Source organism: Oncorhynchus masou, unplaced genomic scaffold, assembly GCF_036934945.1.
Source record: "Oncorhynchus masou masou isolate Uvic2021 unplaced genomic scaffold, UVic_Omas_1.1 unplaced_scaffold_540, whole genome shotgun sequence".
In the NCBI taxonomy this organism is placed as follows: Eukaryota; Metazoa; Chordata; class Actinopteri; order Salmoniformes; family Salmonidae; genus Oncorhynchus; species Oncorhynchus masou.
Genome location: NW_027011812.1, coordinates 218878 through 245445, shown reverse-complemented (window position 1 = coordinate 245445; position 26568 = coordinate 218878). Strand labels below are relative to the sequence as shown.

The following is a 26568-nucleotide window of genomic DNA, read 5'->3' as shown; positions in this document are numbered from 1 at the left end:
AGGGAACTGGGAAGAGAGGAGGAGAGGACGATACAAGGAACTGGGAAGAGAGGATGAGAGGACAATAAAGGGAACTGGGAAGAGAGAGAAAGGACAATAAAGGGAACTGGGAAGAGAGGAGGAGAGAGAGAAAGGACAATAAAGAGAACTGGGAAGAGAGGGGGGGAGAGGGAGAGAGGCTCAGGCGAAGAGAGAGCGAAACAGAGGGTGTGTCCTAATATGTATAATACCGTGCATAAAACGGTCAATTTGAGAAGCTCTGTGCTACGTTCCTGCATTAACATGTCCTTTTACAAATACAGACGGAACAACATTATGTAGTTAACGTTTTACTGTATAATTATCAGCTGGCAATAAGGGAATTCTATTCATCTAGCTAGCCATCTAGTTTTACATGTAGAAAACAAATGAAAACTAATGCTGATAAGGACAGATCGACATTTTGCTTTGGGAGGAGGGTAGCGTGTCATTTATTGGACAGGGTAGCGTGTCATTTATTGGACAGGGTAGCGTGTCATTTATTGGACAGGGTAGCGTGTCATTTATTGGACAGGGTAGCGTGTCATTTATTGGACAGGGTAGCGTGTCATTTATTGGACAGGGTAGCGTGTCATTTATTGGACAGGGTAGCGTGTCATTTATTGGACAGGGTAGCGTGTCATTTATTGGACAGGGTAGCGTGTCATTTATTGGACAGGGTAGCGTGTCATTTATTGGACAGGGTAGCGTGTCATTTATTGGACAGGGTAGCGTGTCATTTATTGGACAGGGTAGCGTGTCATTTATTGGACAGGGTAGCGTGTCATTTATTGGACAGGGTAGCGTGTCATTTATTGGACAGGGTAGCGTGTCATTTATTGGACAGGGTAGCGTGTTATTTATTGGACAGGGTAGCGTGTCATTTATTGGACAGGGTAGCGTGTCATTTATTGGACAGGGTAGCGTGTCATTTATTGGACAGGGTAGCGTGTCATTTATTGGACAGGGTAGCGTGTCATTTATTGGACAGGGTAGCGTGTCATTTATTGGACAGGGTAGCGTGTCATTTATTGGACAGGGTAGCGTGTCATTTATTGGACAGGGTAGCGTGTCATTTATTGGACAGGGTAGCGTGTTATTTATTGGACAGGGTAGCGTGTCATTTATTGGACAGGGTAGCGTGTCATTTAATTAACAGGGGAGGGTAGCGTGTTATTTAATTAACAGGGGAGGGTAGCGTGTTATTTAATTAACAGGGGAGGGTAGCGTGTTATTTACTGGACAGGGTAGCGTGTTATTTACTGGACAGGGTAGCGTGTCATTTAATTAACAGGGGAGGGTAGCGTGTTATTTAATTAACAGGGGAGGGTAGCGTGTTATTTAATTAACAGGGGAGGGTAGCGTGTTATTTAATTAACAGGGGAGGGTAGCGTGTTATTTACTGGACAGGGTAGCGTGTCATTTACTGGACAGGGTAGCGTGTCATTTACTGGACAGGGTAGCGTGTCATTTATTGGACAGGGTAGCGTGTCATTTATTGGACAGGGTAGCGTGTCATTTATTGGACAGGGTAGCGTGTCATTTATTGGACAGGGTAGCGTGTCATTTATTGGACAGGGTAGCGTGTCATTTATTGGACAGGGTAGCGTGTCATTTATTGGACAGGGTAGCGTGTCATTTATTGGACAGGGTAGCGTGTCATTTATTGGACAGGGTAGCGTGTCATTTATTGGACAGGGTAGCGTGTCATTTATTGGACAGGGTAGCGTGTCATTTATTGGACAGGGTAGCGTGTCATTTATTGGACAGGGTAGCGTGTCATTTATTGGACAGGGTAGCGTGTCATTTATTGGACAGGGTAGCGTGTCATTTATTGGACAGGGTAGCGTGTCATTTATTGGACAGGGTAGCGTGTCATTTATTGGACAGGGTAGCGTGTCATTTATTGGACAGGGTAGCGTGTCATTTATTGGACAGGGTAGCGTGTCATTTATTGGACAGGGTAGCGTGTCATTTATTGGACAGGGTAGCGTGTCATTTATTGGACAGGGTAGCGTGTCATTTATTGGACAGGGTAGCGTGTTATTTATTGGACAGGGTAGCGTGTCATTTATTGGACAGGGTAGCGTGTCATTTATTGGACAGGGTAGCGTGTCATTTATTGGACAGGGTAGCGTGTTATTTATTGGACAGGGTAGCGTGTCATTTATTGGACAGGGGAGGGTAGCGTGTTATTTATTGGACAGGGTAGCGTGTCATTTAATTAAGAGGGGAGGGTAGCGTGTTATTTAATTAACAGGGGAGGGTAGCGTGTTATTTAATTAACAGGGGAGGGTAGCGTGTTATTTACTGGACAGGGTAGCGTGTTATTTATTGGACAGGGTAGCGTGTCATTTATTGGACAGGGTAGCGTGTCATTTATTGGACAGGGTAGCGTGTCATTTATTGGACAGGGTAGCGTGTTATTTATTGGACAGGGTAGCGTGTCATTTATTGGACAGGGTAGCGTGTCATTTATTGGACAGGGTAGCGTGTCATTTATTGGACAGGGTAGCGTGTCATTTATTGGACAGGGTAGCGTGTTATTTATTGGACAGGGTAGCGTGTCATTTATTGGACAGGGGAGGGTAGCGTGTTATTTATTGGACAGGGTAGCGTGTCATTTAATTAAGAGGGGGAGGGTAGCGTGTTATTTAATTAACAGGGGAGGGTAGCGTGTTATTTAATTAACAGGGGAGGGTAGCGTGTTATTTACTGGACAGGGTAGCGTGTTATTTATTGGACAGGGTAGCGTGTCATTTATTGGACAGGGTAGCGTGTCATTTATTGGACAGGGTAGCGTGTCATTTATTGGACAGGGTAGCGTGTCATTTATTGGACAGGGTAGCGTGTCATTTATTGGACAGGGTAGCGTGTCATTTATTGGACAGGGTAGCGTGTCATTTATTGGACAGGGTAGTGTGTCATTTATTGGACAGGGTAGCGTGTCATTTATTGGACAGGGTAGCGTGTCATTTATTGGACAGGGTAGCGTGTCATTTATTGGACAGGGGAGGGTAGCGTGTTATTTATTGGACAGGGTAGCGTGTCATTTAATTAAGAGGGGAGGGTAGCGTGTTATTTAATTAACAGGGGAGGGTAGCGTGTTATTTAATTAACAGGGGAGGGTAGCGTGTTATTTAATTAACAGGGGAGGGTAGCGTGTTATTTACTGGACAGGGTAGCGTGTTATTTATTGGACAGGGTAGCGTGTTATTTATTGGACAGGGTAGCGTGTTATTTATTGGACAGGGTAGCGTGTCATTTATTGGACAGGGTAGCGTGTCATTTATTGGACAGGGTAGCGTGTCATTTATTGGACAGGGTAGCGTGTCATTTATTGGGGTCCTGTGTGGCTCAGTCGGTAGAGCATGGCGCTTGCAACGCCAAGCGTCGTGGGTTCGATTCCCGCTGGGGCCACCCATATGTAAAAGTAGTGGCCCCAGCCGACTTGTAAGTCGCTTTGGACAAAAGCGTCTGCTAAATGGGATATATATTGGACAGGGTAGCGTGTCATTTATTGGACAGGGTAGCGTGTCATTTATTGGACAGGGTAGCGTGTCATTTATTGGACAGGGTAGCGTGTCATTTATTGGACAGGGTAGCGTGTCATTTATTGGACAGGGTAGCGTGTCATTTATTGGACAGGGTAGCGTGTCATTTATTGGACAGGGTAGCGTGTCATTTATTGGACAGGGTATGGTGGAGAACACCAATCACTCACTGTACCCCTGTATCGACCTGTACTGAGGAACCATGGAGAACACCAATCATTCACTGTACCAATGTCTGGACCTGTACCAAGGAACCATGGAGAACACCAATCATTCACTGTACCAATGTCTGGACCTGTACTGAGGAACCATGGAGAACACCAATCACTCACTGTACCAATGTCTGGACCTGTACCAAGGAACCATGGAGAACACCAATCACTCACGTACCCCTGTATCGACCTGTACTGAGGAACCATGGAGAACACCAATCACTCACTGTACCCCTGTATCGACCTGTACTGAGGAACCATGGAGATGGAACCATGGAGAACACCAATCACTCACTGTACCCTGTATCGACCTGTACTGAGGAACCATGGAGAACACCAATCACTCACTGTACCCCTGTATCGACCTGTACTGAGGAACCATGGAGATGGAACCATGGAGAACACCAATCACTCACTGTACCCCTGTATCGACCTGTACTGAGGAACCATGGAGAACACCAATCACTCACTGTACCCCTGTCTGGACCTGTACCAAGGAACCATGGAGAACACCAATCACTCACTGTACCCCTGTCTGGACCTGTACTGAGGAACCATGGAGAACACCAATCACTCACTGTACCAATGTCTGGACCTGTACCAAGGAACCATGGAGAACACCAATCACTCACTGTACCAATGTCTGGACCTGTACTGAGGAACCATGGAGAACACCAATCACTCACTGTACCCCTGTCTGGACCTGTACTGAGGAACCATGGAGATGGAACCATGGAGAACACCAATCACTCACTGTACCCCTGTATCGACCTGTACTGAGGAACCATGGAGAACACCAATCACTCACTGTACCAATGTCTGGACCTGTACCAAGGAACCATGGAGAACACCAATCACTCACTGTACCCCTGTATCGACCTGTACTGAGGAACCATGGAGAACACCAATCACTCACTGTACCCCTGTCTGGACCTGTACTGAGGAACCATGGAGATGGAACCATGGAGAACACCAATCACTCACTGTACCCCTGTATCGACCTGTACTGAGGAACCATGGAGAACACCAATCACTCACTGTACCAATGTCTGGACCTGTACTGAGGAACCATGGAGAACACCAATCACTCACTGTACCAATGTCTGGACCTGTACCAAGGAACCATGGAGAACACCAATCACTCACTGTACCCCTGTATCGACCTGTACTGAGGAACCATGGAGAACACCAATCACTCACTGTACCCCTGTCTGGACCTGTACTGAGGAACCATGGAGATGGAACCATGGAGAACACCAATCACTCACTGTACCCCTGTATCGACCTGTACTGAGGAACCATGGAGAACACCAATCACTCACTGTACCAATGTCTGGACCTGTACTGAGGAACCATGGAGAACACCAATCACTCACTGTACCCCTGTATCGACCTGTACTGAGGAACCATGGAGAACACCAATCACTCACTGTACCCCTGTCTGGACCTGTACTGAGGAACCATGGAGATGGAACCATGGAGAACACCAATCACTCACTGTACCCCTGTATCGACCTGTACTGAGGAACCATGGAGAACACCAATCATTCACTGTACCAATGTCTGGACCTGTACCAAGGAACCATGGAGAACACCAATCATTCACTGTACCAATGTCTGGACCTGTACTGAGGAACCATGGAGAACACCAATCACTCACTGTACCAATGTCTGGACCTGTACCAAGGAACCATGGAGAACACCAATCACTCACTGTACCCCTGTATCGACCTGTACTGAGGAACCATGGAGAACACCAATCACTCACTGTACCCCTGTATCGACCTGTACTGAGGAACCATGGAGATGGAACCATGGAGAACACCAATCACTCACTGTACCCCTGTATCGACCTGTACTGAGGAACCATGGAGAACACCAATCACTCACTGTACCCCTGTATCGACCTGTACTGAGGAACCATGGAGATGGAACCATGGAGAACACCAATCACTCACTGTACCCCTGTATCGACCTGTACTGAGGAACCATGGAGAACACCAATCACTCACTGTACCAATGTCTGGACCTGTACCAAGGAACCATGGAGAACACCAATCACTCACTGTACCCCTGTCTGGACCTGTACTGAGGAACCATGGAGAACACCAATCACTCACTGTACCAATGTCTGGACCTGTACCAAGGAACCATGGAGAACACCAATCACTCACTGTACCAATGTCTGGACCTGTACTGAGGAACCATGGAGAACACCAATCACTCACTGTACCCCTGTCTGGACCTGTACTGAGGAACCATGGAGATGGAACCATGGAGAACACCAATCACTCACTGTACCCCTGTATCGACCTGTACTGAGGAACCATGGAGAACACCAATCACTCACTGTACCAATGTCTGGACCTGTACCAAGGAACCATGGAGAACACCAATCACTCACTGTACCCCTGTATCGACCTGTACTGAGGAACCATGGAGAACACCAATCACTCACTGTACCCCTGTCTGGACCTGTACTGAGGAACCATGGAGATGGAACCATGGAGAACACCAATCACTCACTGTACCCCTGTATCGACCTGTACTGAGGAACCATGGAGAACACCAATCACTCACTGTACCAATGTCTGGACCTGTACTGAGGAACCATGGAGAACACCAATCACTCACTGTACCAATGTCTGGACCTGTACCAAGGAACCATGGAGAACACCAATCACTCACTGTACCCCTGTATCGACCTGTACTGAGGAACCATGGAGAACACCAATCACTCACTGTACCCCTGTCTGGACCTGTACTGAGGAACCATGGAGATGGAACCATGGAGAACACCAATCACTCACTGTACCCCTGTATCGACCTGTACTGAGGAACCATGGAGAACACCAATCACTCACTGTACCAATGTCTGGACCTGTACTGAGGAACCATGGAGAACACCAATCACTCACTGTACCCCTGTATCGACCTGTACTGAGGAACCATGGAGAACACCAATCACTCACTGTACCCCTGTCTGGACCTGTACTGAGGAACCATGGAGATGGAACCATGGAGAACACCAATCACTCACTGTACCCCTGTATCGACCTGTACTGAGGAACCATGGAGAACACCAATCACTCACTGTACCAATGTCTGGACCTGTACTGAGGAACCATGGAGAACACCAATCACTCACTGTACCAATGTCTGGACCTGTACCAAGGAACCATGGAGAACACCAATCACTCACTGTACCCCTGTATCGACCTGTACTGAGGAACCATGGAGAACACCAATCACTCACTGTACCCCTGTCTGGACCTGTACTGAGGAACCATGGAGATGGAACCATGGAGAACACCAATCACTCACTGTACCCCTGTATCGACCTGTACTGAGGAACCATGGAGAACACCAATCACTCACTGTACCAATGTCTGGACCTGTACTGAGGAACCATGGAGAACACCAATCACTCACTGTACCAATGTCTGGACCTGTACCAAGGAACCATGGAGAACACCAATCACTCACTGTACCAATGTCTGGACCTGTACTGAGGAACCATGGAGAACACCAATCACTCACTGTACCAATGTCTGGACCTGTACCAAGGAACCATGGAGAACACCAATCACTCACTGTACCAATGTCTGGACCTGTACCAAGGAACCATGGAGAACACCAATCACTCACTGTACCCCTGTCTGGACCTGTACTGAGGAACCATGGAGATGGAACCATGGAGAACACCAATCACTCACTGTACCCCTGTATCGACCTGTACTGAGGAACCATGGAGAACACCAATCACTCACTGTACCAATGTCTGGACCTGTACCAAGGAACCATGGAGAACACCAATCACTCACTGTACCCCTGTATCGACCTGCACTGAGGAACCATGGAGAACACCAATCACTCACTGTACCCCTGTCTGGACCTGTACTGAGGAACCATGGAGATGGAACCATGGAGAACACCAATCACTCACTGTACCCCTGTATCGACCTGTACTGAGGAACCATGGAGATGGAACCATGGAGAACACCAATCACTCACTGTACCCCTGTATCGACCTGTACTGAGGAACCATGGAGATGGAACCATGGAGATGGAACCATGGATAACACCAATCACTCACTGTACCCCTGTATCGACCTGTACTGAGGAACCATGGAGATGGAACCATGGAGATGGAACCATGGAGAACACCAATCACTCACTGTACCCCTGTATCGACCTGTACTGAGGAACCATGGAGATGGAACCATGGAGATGGAACCATGGATAACACCAATCACTCACTGTACCCCTGTATCGACCTGCACTGAGGAACCATGGAGAACACCAATCACTCACTGTACCAATGTCTGGACCTGTACTGAGGAACCATGGAGATGGAACCATGGAGAACACCAATCACTCACTGTACCCCTGTATCGACCTGTACTGAGGAACCATGGAGATGGAACCATGGAGAACACCAATCACTCACTGTACCCCTGTCTGGACCTGTACTGAGGAACCATGGAGAACACCAATCACTCACTGTACCAATGTCTGGACCTGTACCAAGGAACCATGGAGAACACCAATCACTCACTGTACCCCTGTCTGGACCTGTACCAAGGAACCATGGAGAACACCAATCACTCACTGTACCCCTGTCTGGACCTGTACTGAGGAACCATGGAGAAGGTCAATGACCTCAAAAATTAGGCAACTTTGGGCAAATCAGGGGTTAGAGGTCACTCACCCATGGACTGGCTGGTGCGTGTGCAGGCGGTGCGTCTCAGGATCTCGTACACCTGAGGGGGTTAGGTCACACAGAATACTGTGTCAGAGAGAGAGCCGAAACCATATTCCCATTGATTCTTGACAGTCATATAACACAGAGAAACATCCTGAATGACAGACTCACTATTCGACTGCGTGTTGCGTTGTCAAAGAATGTGTCTTTAGAGGTGATGTTAAATCTGTAGAGAACAAAGTACAGGTGTCAACTCAGGGAAACTCAGATGGTGACTCCATATACAGACCAGCTGTTGTCAGAGTGTGTGTGAGGATGTGTGTGGGGCGTGGTGTGGGTGCATCTTACAAGTGTAGTTTGTCCCTGGAGAAGCAGTGTGAGAGCTGCTTGGTGGTGCTGTGGCCTAGCTGGGGGATGTTGGGTTGGAACGGCTGGTTCACCTTCCTCCAGAACTCACTGAGGCTGGCACTGAACCCATTCTCCTGCTTCAGATCATAGCTCTAGACAGACCAACACAGACAGATTAATAGAGGCACCTGCTGTGGCTCATATACAGGGTCTCCCTCCCACTGCAGCAGGGGCTGGGGATTCAGAAAAATGTCATGTCCTCAGAGGCCACTCATTGTGCAGTAGTCATTAAAACAAAATAAAAACAGCAAATAGCAAAGGATATTTAGAAAAAAGTCCAAACAGACTGCATGTAAAGTCAAAACAGACTGCCCAGGTAGAGGGATAGAGGGCTCTGCCCAGGTAGAGGGATAGAGGGCTCTGCCCAGGTAGAGGGCTCTGCCCAGGTAGAGGGCTCTGCCCAGGTAGAGGGCTCTGCCCAGGTAGAGGGCTCTGCCCAGGTAGAGGGCTCTGCCCAGGTAGAGGGCTCTGCCCAGGTAGAGGGATATGCCCAGGTAGAGGGATAGAGGGCTCTGCCCAGGTAGAGGGATAGAGGGCTCTGCCCAGGTAGAGGGCTCTGCCCAGGTAGAGGGCTCTGCCCAGGTAGAGGGATATGCCCAGGTAGAGGGCTCTGCCCAGGTAGAGGGCTCTGCCCAGGTAGAGGGCTCTGCCCAGGTAGAGGGCTCTGCCCAGGTAGAGGGATAGAGGGCTCTGCCCAGGTAGAGGGATAGAGGGCTCTGCCCAGGTAGAGGGATAGAGGGCTCTGCCCAGGTAGAGGGATATGCCCAGGTAGAGGGCTCTGCCCAGGTAGAGGGCTCTGCCCAGGTAGAGGGATAGAGGGCTCTGCCCAGGTAGAGGGATATGCCCAGGTAGAGGGCTCTGCCCAGGTAGAGGGATAGAGGGCTCTGCCCAGGTAGAGGGATATGCCCAGGTAGAGGCTCTGCCCAGGTAGAGGGCTCTGCCCAGGTAGAGGGCTCTGCCCAGGTAGAGGGCTCTGCCCAGGTAGAGGGCTCTGCCCAGGTAGAGGGATATGCCCAGGTAGAGGGATAGAGGGCTCTGCCCAGGTAGAGGGATAGAGGGCTCTGCCCAGGTAGAGGGCTCTGCCCAGGTAGAGGGCTCTGCCCAGGTAGAGGGATATGCCCAGGTAGAGGGATAGAGGGCTCTGCCCAGGTAGAGGGATAGAGGGCTCTGCCCAGGTAGAGGGATGACATGATTTCTCCACAAGCTCTGACTATCTTGCCCAACCTATTTTTCTGTTTGACCTTGTTTTTCCCTAACCAGCAGGTCAAGAAGTAGGACAGAATCACAGCAGGTTGGTGCCACCTTAATTAGGGAGGACGGGCTCATGGTAATGGCTGAAGCAGAATGGTATTAAATACATCAGACATGGCTTCCATGTGTTTCCATTCACTCTGTTCCAAATCAGACTTGGTCACGTGCGCCGAATACAACAAGCGTAGACCTTACCGTGAAAAGCTCACTGACAAGCCCTTACAGGCCCCATTAACATCAGGGTTTTAGGCTGGGTTTCTGTACAGCACTTTGTGACATCGGCTGACGTAAAAAGGGCTTTATAAATACATTTGATTAACCAACAGTGCAGTTCAAGAAGAGTTAAGAAAATATTTCCAAATAAAACGAATGTAAACAATAATAAAAAGTAACAATAAAATAACAATAGCGAGGCTATATACAGGGGGTACCGGTACCGAGTCAGTGTGCAGGGGTACAGGTTAGTTGAGGTCATTTGTAGGTAGGGGTAAAGTGATAATAAACAGTGAGTAGCAGCAGTGTAAAAACAAATGGAGGGGGGGGGGGGGGTCAATGTAAATAGTCCAGTGGTCATTTGATTAATTGTTCAGCAGTCTGATGGCTTGGGGGTAGAAGCTGTTCAGCAGCCTGATGGCTTGGAGAGGTAGAAGCTGTTCAGCAGCCTGATGGCTTGGAGGTAGAAGCTGTTCAGCAGTCTGATGGCATGGGGGTAGAAGCTGTTCAGCAGTCTGATGGCTTGGAGGTAGAATCTGTTCAGCAGTCTGATGGATTGGGGGTAGAAGCTGTTCAGCAGTCTGATGGATTGGGGGTAGAAGCTGTTCAGCAGTCTGATGGCTTGGGGGTAGAAGCTGTTCAGCAGTCTGATGGCTTGGGGGTAGAAGCTGTTCAGCAGTCTGATGGCTTGGGGGTAGAAGCTGTTCAGCAGTCTGATGGCTTGGAGGTAGAAGCTGTTCAGCAGTCTGATGGCTTGGGGGTAGAAGCTGTTCAGCAGCCTGATGGCTTGGGGGTAGAAGCTGTTCAGCAGTCTGAAGGCTTGGGGGTAGAAGCTGTTCAGCAGTCTGAAGGCTTGGGGGGTAGAAGCTGTTCAGCAGTCTGATGGCTTGGGGTAGAAGCTGTTCAGCAGCCTGATGGCTTGGGGGTAGAAGCTGTTCAGCAGCCTGATGGCTTGGGGTAAAGCTGTTCAGCAGCCTGATGGCTTGGGGGTAGAAGCTGTTCAGCAGTCTGATGGCTTGGGGGTAGAAGCTGTTCAGCAGCCTGATGGCTTGGGGGTAGAAGCTGTTCAGCAGCCTGATGGCTTGGGGGTAGAAGCTGTTCAGCAGTCTGATGGCTTGGGGGTAGAAGCTGTTCAGCAGCCTGATGGCTTGGGGGTAGAAGCTGTTCAGCAGCCTGATGGCTTGGGGAGGTAGAAGCTGTTCAGCAGTCTGATGGCTTGGGGGTAGAAGCTGTTCAGCAGTCTGATGGCTTGGGGGTAAAAGCTGTTCAGCAGCCTGATGGCTTGGGGGTAAAAGCTGTTCAGCAGCCTGATGGCTTGGGGGTAGAAGCTGTTCAGCAGCCTGATGGCTTGGGGGTAGAAGCTGTTCAGCAGCCTGATGGCTTGGGGGTAGAAGCTGTTCAGCAGCCTGATGGCTTGGGGGTAGAAGCTGTTCAGCAGCCTGATGGCTTGGGGGTAGAAGCTGTTCAGCAGCCTGATGGCTTGGGGGTAGAAGCTGTTCAGCAGCCTGATGGCTTGGGGGTAGAAGCTGTTCAGCAGCCTGATGGCTTGGGGGTAGAAGCTGTTCAGCAGCCTGATGGCTTGGGGGTAGAAGCTGTTCAGCAGTATGATGGCTTGGGGGTAGAAGCTGTTCAGCAGTCTGATGGCTTGGGGGTAGAAGCTGTTCAGCAGACTGATGGCTTGGGGGTAGAAGCTGTTCAGCAGTCTGATGGCTTGGGGGTAGAAGCTGTTCAGCAGACTGATGGCTTGGGGGTAGAAGCTGTTCAGCAGTCTGATGGTTTGGGGGTAGAAGCTGTTCAGCAGTCTGATGGCTTGGGGGTAGAAGCTGTTCAGCAGCCTGATGGCTTGGGGGTAAAAGCTGTTCAGCAGTCTGATGGCTTGGAGGTAGAAGCTGTCAGTGAAGACACTTGCAGGGGAGGTGGAACGGGAGCAGTGACCTCCACACCAGGGGAGGTGGAACGGGAGCAGTGACAGTACCTCCACACCAGGGGAGGTGGAACGGGAGCAGTGACAGTACCTCCACACCAGGGGAGGTGGAACGGGAGCAGTGACAGTACCTCCACACCAGGGGAGGTGGAACGGGAGCAGTGACAGTACCTCCACACCAGGGGAGGTGGAACGGGAGCAGTGACAGTACCTCCACACCAGGGGAGGTGGAACGGGAGCAGTGACAGTACCTCCACACCAGGGGAGGTGGAACGGGAGCAGTCACAGTACCTCCACATCAGGGGAGGTGGAACGGGAGCAGTGACAGTACCTCCACATCAGGGGAGGTGGAACGGGAGCAGTCACAGTACCTCCACACCAGGGGAGGTGGAACGGGAGCAGTGACAGTACCTCCACATCAGGGGAGGTGGAACGGGAGCAGTGACAGTACCTCCACATCAGGGGAGGTGGAACGGGAGCAGTGACAGTACCTCCACATCAGGGGAGGTGGAACGGGAGCAGTGACAGTACCTCCACATCAGGGGAGGTGGAACGGGAGCAGTGACAGTACCTCCACATCAGGGGAGGTGGAACGGGAGCAGTGACAGTACCTCCACATCAGGGGAGGTGGAACGGGAGCAGTGACAGTACCTCCACATCAGGGGAGGTGGAACGGGAGCAGTCACAGTACCTCCACACCAGGGGAGGTGGAACGGGAGCAGTGACAGTACCTCCACACCAGGGGAGGTGGAACGGGAGCAGTGACAGTACCTCCACACCAGGGGAGGTGGAACGGGAGCAGTCACAGTACCTCTATATACAGTTCCTTCAGAAAGTTCAGACCCCTTGACTTTCCTACATTTTGATACGTTACAGCCTTTTTCCAAAATTGATTAAATAAATAAATGTAACTCAGCAATCTACACAGAATACCCCATAATGTCAAGAATCTTCCTAGGGCTGGCCGGCCTAGAAGGACCTTGGTCAGCGAGGTGACCAAAATATCAATTGTCACTGACAGGTCCTCTGTGGAGATGGGAGAACCTTCCAGAAGGACAACCATCTCTGCAACACTCCACCAACCAGGACTTTATGGTAGAGTGGGCAAACGGAAGCCACTCCTCAGTAAAAGGCACGTGACACCCCCTTGGAGTTTGCCAGAAGGGAACTAAAGAAAGACTCTCAGACCAAACAAGATTCCCTGGTCTGATGAAACCAAGATTTAACTCCTTGGCCTGAATGGAGGTAACCTGACACCATCCCTACGGTGAAGCATGGTGGTGGCAGCATCATGCTTAGGGGATATTTGTTGGCAGCAGGGATTGGGAGACGAGTCATGATCAAGGCAAAGATGAACGGAGCAAAGTACAGAGATCCTTGATGAAAACCAGAGCGCTCAGGACCTGACTGGGGCAAAGGTTCACCTTCCAACAGGACAATGACCCTAAGCACACAGCCAAGACAACTCAGGAGTGGCTTCAGGACGAGTCTCCGACTGTCCTTGAGTGGCCCAGCCTGAGACCGGTTTTGAACCCGATCGAACATTTCTGAAGAGACCTGATTATAGCTGTGCAGCGACGCTCTCCATCCAGCCTGACAAAGCTTGAGAGAACCTGTCCCAGACCTGGTGTTTTCAACTCTCTCGAGACAGTTGGAGCGGGAGAGATACTCTGAATGATCGGCTATAAAAAGCCAACTGACATTTTCTCCTGAGGTGCTGACCTACAACCACTGTGATTATTATTATTGGACCATGCTGGTCATTTATGAACATTTGAACATCTTGGCCGTGTTCAGTTATAATCTCAACCCTGCACAGCCAGAAGAGGACTGGCCACCTCTCATAACCTAGAGAGGAACCAGGTTTCGGCCATTCTAGGGAGTTTTTCCTAGCCACCGTGCTTCTACACCCGCATTGCCTGCTGTTTGGGGATTTATGCTGGGTTTCTGTGCAGCACTTTGTGACATCAGCTGATGTAAGAAGAGCTATGTAAATACATTTGATTGATCTGAAGAGAGGAATGGGAGAAACTCCCCAAATACAGGAGAGTCAAGCTTGTACCCAAGAAGACTCCAGGCTGTAATCGCTGCCAAAGGTGCTTCAACAAAGTACTAACTATAGGGGGTATTCCCTTACTATAGGGTCTGAAAATGTATGGAAGTGTGTTATTTCAGCTTTTTTTTTATGTGCAAAAAAATTCTAAAAACCTGTTTTTGATTCATCATTATGGGGTATCGTATGTAGATTGATGAGGGGGGAAAAGAACATTTAATGCATTTCATTTCTGTCAGTTGGAATCTTCGTGAAATCGGTTTCCATGGTTGAGCAGCCGCACACAAGCCTAAGATCACCATGCGCAATGCTAAGCTTTGGCTGGAGTGCCATTTTGGAATGAGCTGTACAACGAGCAGGTGTCCACATACACTACTTGCCCAAAAGTATGTGGACACCTGCTCATCCAAAATCCCATTGCAAAATCATGGGATTTAATATAGAGTAGGTCCCCTCTTTGCTGCTATAACAGCCTCCACTCTTCTGGGAAGGCTTTCCACTAGATGTTGGAACATTGCTGCTATAACAGCCTCCACTCTTCTGGGAAGGTTTTCCACTAGATGTTGGAACATTGCTGCTATAACAGCCTCCACTCTTCTGGGAAGGCTTTCCACTAGATGTAGGAACATTGCTGCTATAACAGCCTCCACTCTTCTGGGAAGGCTTTCCACTAGATGTTGTAACATTGCTGTGGGGGCTTGCTTCCATCCAGCCACAACAGTATTAGTGAGGTCGGGCACTGATGTTGGGCGATTAGACCTGGCTCGCAGTCGGCGTTCCAATGAAGTATGTCCCCTTTGGTCCATTTTCCCGAATGTGAGTTGTTGCATTGTAAAAGACAAGTCTCTGCTGTAGTGTGTTTGATTCACATAATGTTTCAGGTACCAGCAAATGTAATCCAAGTAGGAGAATAATCCCACCGTGTCTTCATGTGGCTCTACTGTAGATGGGCAATCTGATGCAACATTAAAGACCGGTAAACTACTATAAAACAAGGCAACAACAACGAATGAGTTAAAAAAAAAAAAAAATTTAAAATGTGCAGGGCAACACCGAGATTAACCCCCTGTTTGTTAGGGGAGGATCCATGCATAGGATTACATACACACACACACACACACACACACACACACAGCTGTAAAGTGGTAGAGGTCTCACCTTCTTAGTGGGGACTTTGATCTTGAGGAACTCTGCCTCTCTGCTCAGGACCTGCCAGGGGACATGGAGTCTCGTGAAGCTGGGCCCGTAGACCCTGACCTGGGGGAGAGGACAGTAACCAACCAACAGGTAGGAACCATAGTTTAATACCAGGAGGAGGACAGAGGATAGTAACCAACCAACAGGTAGGAACCATAGTTTAATACCAGGAGGAGGACAGAGGATAGTAACCAACCAACAGGTAGGAACCATAGTTTAATACCAGGAGGAGGACAGAGGATAGTAACCAACCAACAGGTAGGAACCATAGTTTAATACCAGGTAGGAACCATAGTTTAATACCAGGAGGAGGACAGAGGATAATAACCAACCAACAGGTAGGAACCATAGTTTAATACCAGGAGGAGGACAGAGGACAGTAACCAACCAACAGGTAGGAACCATAGTTTAATACCAGGAGGAGGACAGAGGATAGTAACCAACCAACAGGTAGGAACCATAGTTTAATACCAGGTAGGAACCATAGTTTAATACCAGGAGGAGGACAGAGGATAGTAACCAACCAACAGGTAGGAACCATAGTTTAATACCAGGAGGAGGACAGAGGACAGTAACCAACCAACAGGTAGGAACCATAGTTTAATACCAGGAGGAGGACAGAGGATAGTAACCAACCAACCAACAGGTAGGAACCATAGTTTAATACCAGGAGGAGGACAGAGGATAATAACCAACCAACAGGTAGGAACCATAGTTTAATACCAGGAGGAGGACAGAGGATAGTAACCAACCAACAGGTAGGAACCATAGTTTAATACCAGGAGGAGGACAGAGGATAGTAACCAACCAACAGGTAGGAACCATAGTTTAATACCAGGAGGAGGACAGAGGATAGTAACCAACCAACAGGTAGGAACCATAGTTTAATACCAGGAGGAGGACAGAGGATAGTAACCAACCAACAGGTAGGAACCATAGTTTAATACCAGGAGGAGGACAGAGGATAATAACCAACCAACAGGTAGGAACCATAGTTTAATACCAGGAGGAGGACAGAGGATAGTAACCAACTAACAGGTAGGAACCATAGTTTAATACCAGGAGGAGGACAGAGGATAGTAACCAACCAACAGGTAGGAACCATAGTTTAATACCAGGAGGAGGACAGAGGACAGTAACCAACCAACAGGTAGGAACCATAGTTTAATACCAGGAGGAGGACAGAGGATAGTAACCAACCAACCAACAGGTAGGAACCATAGTTTAATACCAGGAGGAGGACAGAGGATAGTAACCAACCAACAGGTAGGAACCATAGTTTAATACCAGGAGGAGGACAGAGGATAGTAACCAACAGCTAGGAACCATAGTGTAATACCAGAAGGAGGACAGAGGATAGTAACCAACCAACCAACAGGTAGGAACCATAGTTTAATACAAGGAGGAGGACAGAGGATAGTAACCAACCAACCAACAGGTAGGAACCATAGTTTAATACCAGGAGGAGGACAGAGGATAGTAACCAACCAACCAACAGGTAGGAACCATAGTTTAATACCAGGAGGAGGACAGAGGATAGTAACCAACCAACAGGTAGGAACCATAGTTTAATACCAGGAGGAGGACAGAGGACAGTAACCAACCAACAGGTAGGAACCATAGTTTAATACCAGGAGGAGGACAGAGGATAGTAACCAACCAACAGGTAGGAACCATATTTTAATACCAGGAGGAGGACAGAGGATAGTAACCAACCAACAGGTAGGAACCATAGTTTAATACCAGGAGGAGGACAGAGGATAGTAACCAACCAACAGGTAGGAACCATAGTTTAATACCAGGAGGAGGACAGAGGATAGTAACCAACAGCTAGGAACCATAGTTTAATACCAGGAGGAGGACAGAGGATAGTAACCAACCAACAGCTAGGAACCATAGTTTAATACCAGGAGGAGGACAGAGGATAGTAACCAACCAACAGGTAGGAACCATAGTTTAATACCAGGAGGAGGACAGAGGATAGTAACCAACCAACAGGTAGGAACCATAGTTTAATACCAGGAGGAGGACAGAGGATAATAACCAACCAACAGGTAGGAACCATAGTTTAATACCAGGAGGAGGACAGAGGATAGTAACCAACCAACCAACAGGTAGGAACCATAGTTTAATACCAGGAGGAGGACAGAGGATAATAACCAACCAACAGGTAGGAACCATAGTTTAATACCAGGAGGAGGACAGAGGATAGTAACCAACCAACCAACAGGTAGGAACCATAGTTTAATACCAGGAGGAGGACAGAGGATAGTAACCAACCAACAGGTAGGAACCATAGTTTAATACCAGGAGGAGGACAGAGGATAGTAACCAACCAACAGGTAGGAACCATAGTTTAATACCAGGAGGAGGACAGAGGATAGTAACCAACTAACAGGTAGGAACCATAGTTTAATACCAGGAGGAGGACAGAGGACAGTAACCAACCAACAGGTAGGAACCATAGTTTAATACCAGGAGGAGGACAGAGGATAGTAACCAACCAACAGGTAGGAACCATATTTTAATACCAGGAGGAGGACAGAGGATAGTAACCAACCAACCAACAGGTAGGAACCATAGTTTAATACCAGGAGGAGGACAGAGGATAGTAACCAACCAACAGGTAGGAACCATAGTTTAATACCAGGAGGAGGACAGAGGATAGTAACCAACCAACAGGTAGGAGCCATAGTTTAATACCAGGAGGAGGACAGAGGACAGTAACCAACCAACAGGTAGGAACCATAGTTTAATACCAGGAGGAGGACAGAGGATAGTAACCAACCAACAGGTAGGAACCATAGTTTAATACCAGGAGGAGGACAGAGGACAGTAACCAACCAACAGGTAGGAACCATAGTTTAATACCAGGAGGAGGACAGAGGATAGTAACCAACAGCTAGGAACCATAGTGTAATACCAGGAGGAGGACAGGTGGTGGGAACCAACAGTCAGGTAGGATTGCAAACCCGCCGACCACCTCCCAACCCTGCCCCATCAGTTATTTGATCAAGTAGGTTTGTCAAGAAATATAGGTTGTATAATCCCCATTTAAATTGACTTAAAACGCCCACTAGAGTGGAAATCCACTTATTTTCAGCGGAAAGATGATATCCATAGCTTACCCATAATATTGCACAATGATTTAAGTCAAGTCATCATTTTAGTCAAAGTATTATATATTTGTGGTTGAAGTTGTAAACTTCTGATATTTTCAATGCAGTGAGTTTCTTCTATGAGATGACATGCTAATACTTCTCAGTCTAAGTGTCTTTTCAGGGTTTTATTTCAAATGTTACCACTCTCCAGTATGGAGTTGTTAATTCATCAGAAACACAGTTGTTCCTCTTTGCGAGTGAGCAGTATAATAGATAATCTTTGACTGAACCAACAGCTCGTCTCCGTTGCCGACACTTGGCCACCTGAGCTTTGGAGCAACTGGGAAATAGGAACCTGTCCTCCACTTTAACAGCAAATTATCAAAATCCATTGGAGAATTTTTCAAGTTTCACTTATATTTTAGCTATTCTGTATTAAATTTAAACACAGTACCAGTCAACAGTTGACACACCTACTCATTCAAGGGTTTTTCTTTGACTATTTATCCATTGTAAAATAATAGTGAACACATAAAAACTATGAAATAACACATTGATAAACAAATCAAAATATATTTTAGATTCAAATTAGCCACCCTTTGCCTTGACAGCTTTGCACACTATTGGCCTTCTCTCAACCAGCTTCATGAGATTGTCACCTGGAATGTATAGAAGGAGTTCCCACATATGCTAAGCATTTGTTGGCTGCTTTTCATTCTGCGGTCCAACTCATCCCAAACAATCCCAATTGGGTTGAGGTCGGGTGATTGTGGAGGCCAGGTCATCTGATGCAGCACTACATCACTCTCCTTCTTGGTCAAATAGCCCTTACACAGACTGGAGGTGTGTTTGGGGTCATTGTACTGTTAAAAAACAAATGATAGTCGGACTAAGTGCAAACCCATGGGATGACGTATCGCTGCAGAATGCTGTGGTAGCCATGCTGGTTAAGTGTGTCTTGAATTCAAAAAAATAAATCACAGTGTCACCAGCAAAACACCCCCACACCTCCTCCACGCGTCACGGTAGGAACCACACATGGAGATCCTCCATTCACCTACTCTTCGTCTCACAAAGACACGGCGGTTGGAACCAAAAATCTAAAATTTGGACTCGGACAAAAAAGGACAGATTTTATGTTTCTTGGCAAAGTCTCTTCTTATTATTGGTGTCCTTTAGTAGTTTCTTTGCAGTAACTCGACCATGAAGGCCTGATTCACACAGTCTCCTCTGAACAGTTGATGTTGAGATGTGTCTGTTACTTGAACTCTGAAGCATTTATTTGGGCTGCAAATTCTAAGGCTGGTATCTCTAATGAACTTATCCTCTGTAGCGGAGGTAAATCACGGTCTTCCTTTCCTGTGGTGGTCCTCATGAGAGCCAGTTTCATCATAGCGCTTGATGGTTTTTACGACTGCACTTGAAGGAATGTTCAAAGTTCTTGAAATTATCCGGATTGACTGACCTTCATGTCATAAATCCTCAAGGATCGAACCCTTTGTTTTCACCTAAAATGACATACCCAAATCTAACTGCCTGTAGCTCAGGCCCTGAAGCAAGGACATGCATACTCTTGACACCATTTGAAAGGAAACACTTTGAATTTTGTGGAAATGTGAAATGAATGTAGGAGAATATAACACATTAGATCTGGTAAAATATATTTTAAAGTGTTTTCAAATTATTATTAATATATATATATATATACAGTGCCTTGCGAAAGTATTCGGCCCCCTTGAACTTTGCGACCTTTTGCCACATTTCAGGCTTCAAACATAAAGATATAAAAGTGTATTTTTTTGTGAAGAATCAACAACAAGTGGGACACAATCATGAAGTGGAACGACATTTATTGTATATTTCAAACTTTTTTAACAAATCAAAAACTGAAAAATTGGGCGTGCAAAATTATTCAGCCCCCTTAAGTTAATACTTTGTAGCGCCACCTTTTGCTGCGATTACAGCTGTAAGTCGCTTGGGGTATGTTTCTATCAGTTTTGCACATCGAGAGACTGAAATTTTCCCCATTCCTCCTTGCAAAACAGCTCGAGCTCAGTGAGGTTGGATGGAGAGCATTTGTGAACAGCAGTTTTCAGTTCTTTCCACAGATTCTCGATTGGATTCAGGTCTGGACTTTGACTTGGCAATTCTAACACCTGGATATGTTTATTTTTGAACCATTCCATTGTAGATTTTGCTTTATGTTTTGGATCATTGTCTTGTTGGAAGACAAATCTCCGTCCCAGTCTCAGGTCTTTTGCAGACTCCATCAGGTTTTCTTCCAGAATGGTCCTGTATTTGGCTCCATCCATCTTCCCATCAATTTTAACCATCTTCCCTGTCCCTGCTGAAGAAAAGCAGGCCCAAACCATGATGCTGCTACCACCATGTTTGACAGTGGGGATGGTGTGGTCAGGGTGATGAGCTGTGTTGCTTTTACGCCAAACATAACGTTTTGCATTGTTGCCAAAAAGTTCAATTTTGGTTTCATCTGACCAGAGCACCTTCTTCCACATGTTTGGTGTGTCTCCCAGGTGGCTTGTGGCAAACTTTAAACAACACTTTTTATGGATATCTTTAAGAAATGGCTTTCTTCTTGCCACTCTTCCATAAAGGCCAGATTTGTGCAATATACGACTGATTGTTGTCCTATGGACAGAGTCTCCCACCTCAGCTGTAGATCTCTGCAGTTCATCCAGAGTGATCATGGGCCTCTTGGCTGCATCTCTGATCAGTCTTCTCCTTGTATGAGCTGAAAGTTTAGAGGGACGGCCAGGTCTTGGTAGATTTGCAGTGGTCTGATACTCCTTCCATTTCAATATTATTGCTTGCACAGTGCTCCTTGGGATGTTTAAAGCTTGGGAAATCTTTTGTATCCAAATCCTGCTTTAAACTTCTTCACAACAGTATCTCGGACCTGCCTGGTGTGTTCCTTGTTCTTCATGATGCTCTCTGCGCTTTTAACGGACCTCTGAGACTATCACAGTGCAGGTGCATTTATACGGAGACTTGATTACACACAGGTGGATTGTATTTATCATCATTAGTCATTTAGGTCAACATTGGATCATTCAGAGATCCTCACTGAACTTCTGGAGAGAGTTTGCTGCACTGAAAGTAAAGGGGCTGAATAATTTTGCACGCCCAATTTTTCAGTTTTTGATTTGTTAAAAAAGTTTGAAAGTGTTTTCAAATTATTATATATATATATATAAAAATACAAGGTAAAAACCTGTCGTTCTGCCCCTGAACAAAGCAGTTAACTCACTGTTCCTAGGCCATCATTAAAAATAAGAATTTGTTCTTAACTGACTTGCCTAATTAAATAAAGGTCAAATACTGGACAATATTTTGTGTCGAATTGGTCAATTGATACATTTTCAAGTACATACCAGTAACTATAGAGAACATATAATTTGTTTTATGGTAATACACTATTTAAGTTTACACAAGGAATGTCAGATGGATCATTAGCTTATACACTAACTTTCACACATCTAGATGGCCGGGTGGGTGTGGAGCCAGAGACAGCAGGGGTTCATACTGTAGAACCCAGCTCCTACAGCTGAATATAAAAATAGATGTATCCTTTTCTCAGCGATCGACACAGAATACACCACAATGACAAAGCAAAATGTACGCCTATGTAGATATGGAATATCTACAGAGGCCCATTATCAGCAACCATCACTCCTGTGTTCCAATGGCACGTTGTGTTAGCTAATCCAAGTGTATCATTTTAAAAAGGCTAATTGATCATTAGAAAACCCTTTTGCAATTATGTTAGCACAGCTGAAAACTGTTGTTCTGATTAAAGAAGCAATAAAGCTGGCCTTCTTTCGTCTAGTTGAGTATTTGGAGCATCAGCATGTGGGTTCGACTACAGGCTCAAAATGTCCAGAAACAAAGAACTATCTTCTCAAACTCGTCGGTCTATTCTTGTTCTGAGAAATGAAGGCTATTCCATGCGAGAAATTGCCAAGCAACTGAAGTTCTCATACAACGCTGTGAGCCACACAGAGCCACCATGAGCAGAGCGCATGCAGAGTGAGGGTGACACACAGAGTGGAGCAACTAATGGCTTTACTAAGGGAATAAGTCATTTCTCATTTTGGGTTTCAGGCAGCGCAACTGGGCCTGGGTAATGTGGGGCCTGAAAGTTGCGGGTATGGGTAGGAATCGGGGTTAAAATACATGCCTGTGCAGGGCTCTTGTAAACATTGGTCACAGAAGATCATTGGGACTACACGCCCACCTTTGGGTTGAACAGCGCGAGAGGTAGAGTCAGTTAACGTCTGCTGCTGGGTTAAACAATGAGAGGTAGAGTCAGTTAACGTCTGCTGCTTGGTAGAACAGCGAGAGGTAGAGTCAGTTAACCTATTGAAACTCTAGGGGCGCAATTTCATTTTTGGATGAAAAACGTTCCCATTTTAAACAAGATATTTTGTCACAAAAAGATGCTCGACTATGCATAGAATTGATAGCTTTCGAAAGAAAACACTGACGTGTCCAGAACTGCAAAGATATTTTCTGTGCGTGCCCTAGAACGTGAGCTTCAGGCAAAACCAAGATGAGACGGCATCCAGGAAATGAGCAGGATTTTTGAGGCTCTGTTTTCCATTGTCTCCTTATATGGCTGTGAATGCGAGAGGAGTAAGTCTGCCCTTTCTGTCATTTCCCCAAGGTGTCTGCAGCATTGTGACGTATTTGTAGGCATATCATTGGAAGATTGACCATAAGAGACCACATTTACCAGGTGTCCACCCGGTGTCCTGCGCCGAAATTGGTGCGCAAAAGTCAGCTGCAAGTATTTTTCCATGGAATTTAGAGAAGAATGCAGGCTTCCACGAACGATATATCAATGAAGAGATATGTGAAAAAACACCTTGAGGATTGATTCCAAACAACGTTTGCCATGTTTCGGTCGATATTATGGAGTTAATTCGGAAAAAGTTTGACGTTGTAGGTGACTGAATTTTCGGTTCGTTTGGTAGCCAAATGTGATGTACAAAACGGAGCGATTTCTCCTACACACAGACGCTTTCAGGAAAAACTGCGCATTTGGTATGTAACTGAGTCTCCTCATTGAAAACATCCGAAGCTCTTCAAAGGTAAATGATTTTATTTATTTGGTTCTGGTTTTTGTGAAAATGTTGCGTGCTAAATACTACTCAAAATGCTAAGCTAGCTTAGCATACTCTTATACAAATTAGTCAATTGCTATGGTTCAAAAGCATATTTTGAAAATCTGAGATGACAGTGTTGTTAAGAAAAGGCTAAGCTTGAGAGCAGGCGCATTATTTTCATTTTATTTGCGATTTTCAGAAATCGTTAACGTTGCGTTATGCTAATGAGCCTGAGGCTTTAGTCACGATCCCGGATCCGGGATGGGGAGTTTCAACAGGTTAACGTCTGCTGCTTGGTAGAACAACACGAGAGGTAGAGTCAGTTAACATCTGCTGCTTGGTAGAACAACACGAGAGGTAGAGTCAGTTAACGTCTGCTGCTGGGTTAAACAACACGAGAGGTAGAGTCAGTTAACGTCTGCTGCTTGGTTAAACAGCGAGAGGTAGAGTCAGTTAACGTCTGCTACTTGGTAGAACAACACGAGAGGTAGAGTCAGTTAACGTCTGCTGCTTGGTTGAACAACACGAGAGGTAGAGTCAGTTAACGTCTGCTGCTTGGTAGAACAACACGAGAGGTAGAGTCAGTTAACGTCTGCTGCTTGGTTGAACAACACGAGAGGTAGAGTCAGTTAACGTCTGCTGCTGGGTTAAACAATGAGAGGTAGAGTCAGTTAACATCTGCTACTTGGTAGAACAGCGAGAGGTAGTCAGTTAACGTCTGCTGCTGGGTTAAACAACACGAGAGGTAGAGTCAGTTAACGTCTGCTGCTTGGTAGAACAACACGAGAGGTAGAGTCAGTTAACATCTGCTGCTTGGTAGAACAACACGAGAGGTAGAGTCAGTTAACATCTGCTGCTTGGTAGAACAACACGAGAGGTAGAGTCAGTTAACGTCTGCTGCTGGGGTACACAACACGAGAGGTAGAGTCAGTTAACGTCTGCTGCTTGGTAGAACAGCGAGAGGTAGTCAGTTAACGTCTGCTGCTGGGTTAAACAACACGAGAGGTAGAGTCAGTTAACGTCTGCTGCTTGGTAGAACAGCGAGAGGTAGAGTCAGTTAACGTCTGCTGCTTGGTAGAACAACACGAGAGGTAGAGTCAGTTAACATCTGCTGCTTGGTAGAACAACACGAGAGGTAGAGTCAGTTAACGTCTGCTGCTGGGGTACACAACACGAGAGGTAGAGTCAGTTAACGTCTGCTGCTGGGGTACACAACACGAGAGGTAGAGTCAGTTAACGTCTGCTGCTGGGGTACACAACACGAGAGGTAGAGTCAGTTAACGTCTGCTGCTTGGTTAAACAGCGAGAGGTAGAGTCAGTTAACGTCTGCTGCTTGGTTAAACAGCGAGAGGTAGAGTCAGTTAACGTCTGCTGCTTGGTAGAACAACACGAGAGGTAGAGTCAGTTAACGTCTGCAGCTTGGTTGAACAACACGAGAGGTAGAGTCAGTTAACGTCTGCTGCTTGGTAGAACAGCGAGAGGTAGAGTCAGTTAACGTCTGCTGCTGGGTAGAACAACACGAGAGGTAGAGTCAGTTAACATCTGCTGCTTGGTAGAACAACACGAGAGGTAGAGTCAGTTAACGTCTGCTGCTTGGTAGAACAACACAAGAGGTAGAGTCAGTTAACGTCTGCTGCTTGGTTGAACAACACGAGAGGTAGAGTCAGTTAACGTCTGCTGCTGGGTAGAACAACACGAGAGGTAGAGTCAGTTAACGTCTGCTGCTTGGTTGAACAACACGAGAGGTAGAGTCAGTTAACGTCTGCTGCTGGGTAGAACAACACGAGAGGTAGAGTCAGTTAACATCTGCTGCTTGGTAGAACAACACGAGAGGTAGAGTCAGTTAACGTCTGCTGCTTGGTTGAACAACACGAGAGGTAGAGTCAGTTAACGTCTGCTGCTTGGTAGAACAACACGAGAGGTAGAGTCAGTTAACGTCTGCTGCTTGGTTGAACAACACGAGAGGTAGAGTCAGTTAACGTCTGCTGCTTGGTTGAACAACACGAGAGGTAGAGTCAGTTAACGTCTGCTGCTTGGTAGAACAACACGAGAGGTAGAGTCAGTTAACGTCTGCTGCTTGGTAGAACAACACGAGAGGTAGAGTCAGTTAACGTCTGCTGCTTGGTTGAACAACACGAGAGGTAGAGTCAGTTAACGTCTGCTGCTTGGTAGAACAGCGAGAGGTAGAGTCAGTTAACGTCTGCTGCTGGGTAGAACAACACGAGAGGTAGAGTCAGTTAACGTCTGCTGCTTGGTTGAACAACACGAGAGGTAGAGTCAGTTAACGTCTGCTGCTGGGTTAAACAATGAGAGGTAGAGTCAGTTAACATCTGCTGCTTGGTTGAACAACACGAGAGGTAGAGTCAGTTAACGTCTGCTGCTGGGTTAAACAATGAGAGGTAGAGTCAGTTAACGTCTGCTGCTTGGTTGAACAACACGAGAGGTAGAGTCAGTTAACGTCTGCTGCTGGGTAGAACAACACGAGAGGTAGAGTCAGTTAACGTCTGCTGCTGGGTAGAACAACACGAGAGGTAGAGTCAGTTAACATCTGCTGCTGGGTAGAACAACACGAGAGGTAGAGTCAGTTAACGTCTGCTGCTTGGTAGAACAACACGAGAGGTAGAGTCAGTTAACGTCTGCTGCTTGGTAGAACAACACGAGAGGTAGAGTCAGTTAACGTCTGCTGCTTGGTAGAACAGCGAGAGGTAGAGTCAGTTAACGTCTGCTGCTTTCTGAGAATCACTGGGCTAGAAGAGCAGGGCGGAAGAACAGAGTCATATGGTGACGGCAATGCAACTTTCTGAAA

At 46.9% G+C, this 26568-nt stretch overlaps 1 protein-coding gene across 1 annotated transcript in view; it reads right to left on the bottom strand.

The window, feature by feature from the left end:
- LOC135535983 (anoctamin-1-like) overlaps window positions 1–26568 on the bottom strand; it is a 153389-nt gene that overhangs the window by 104803 nt on the left and 22018 nt on the right. The window contains exons 5-8 of the mRNA XM_064962385.1: window positions 15497–15595; window positions 8838–8989; window positions 8661–8715; window positions 8496–8547 (exon numbers count right to left, since the gene is read on the bottom strand). Coding sequence (XP_064818457.1) covers window positions 8496–8547; window positions 8661–8715; window positions 8838–8989; window positions 15497–15595 — 358 coding nt within the window. The remainder of the gene's footprint in view (window positions 1–8495; window positions 8548–8660; window positions 8716–8837; window positions 8990–15496; window positions 15596–26568) is intronic.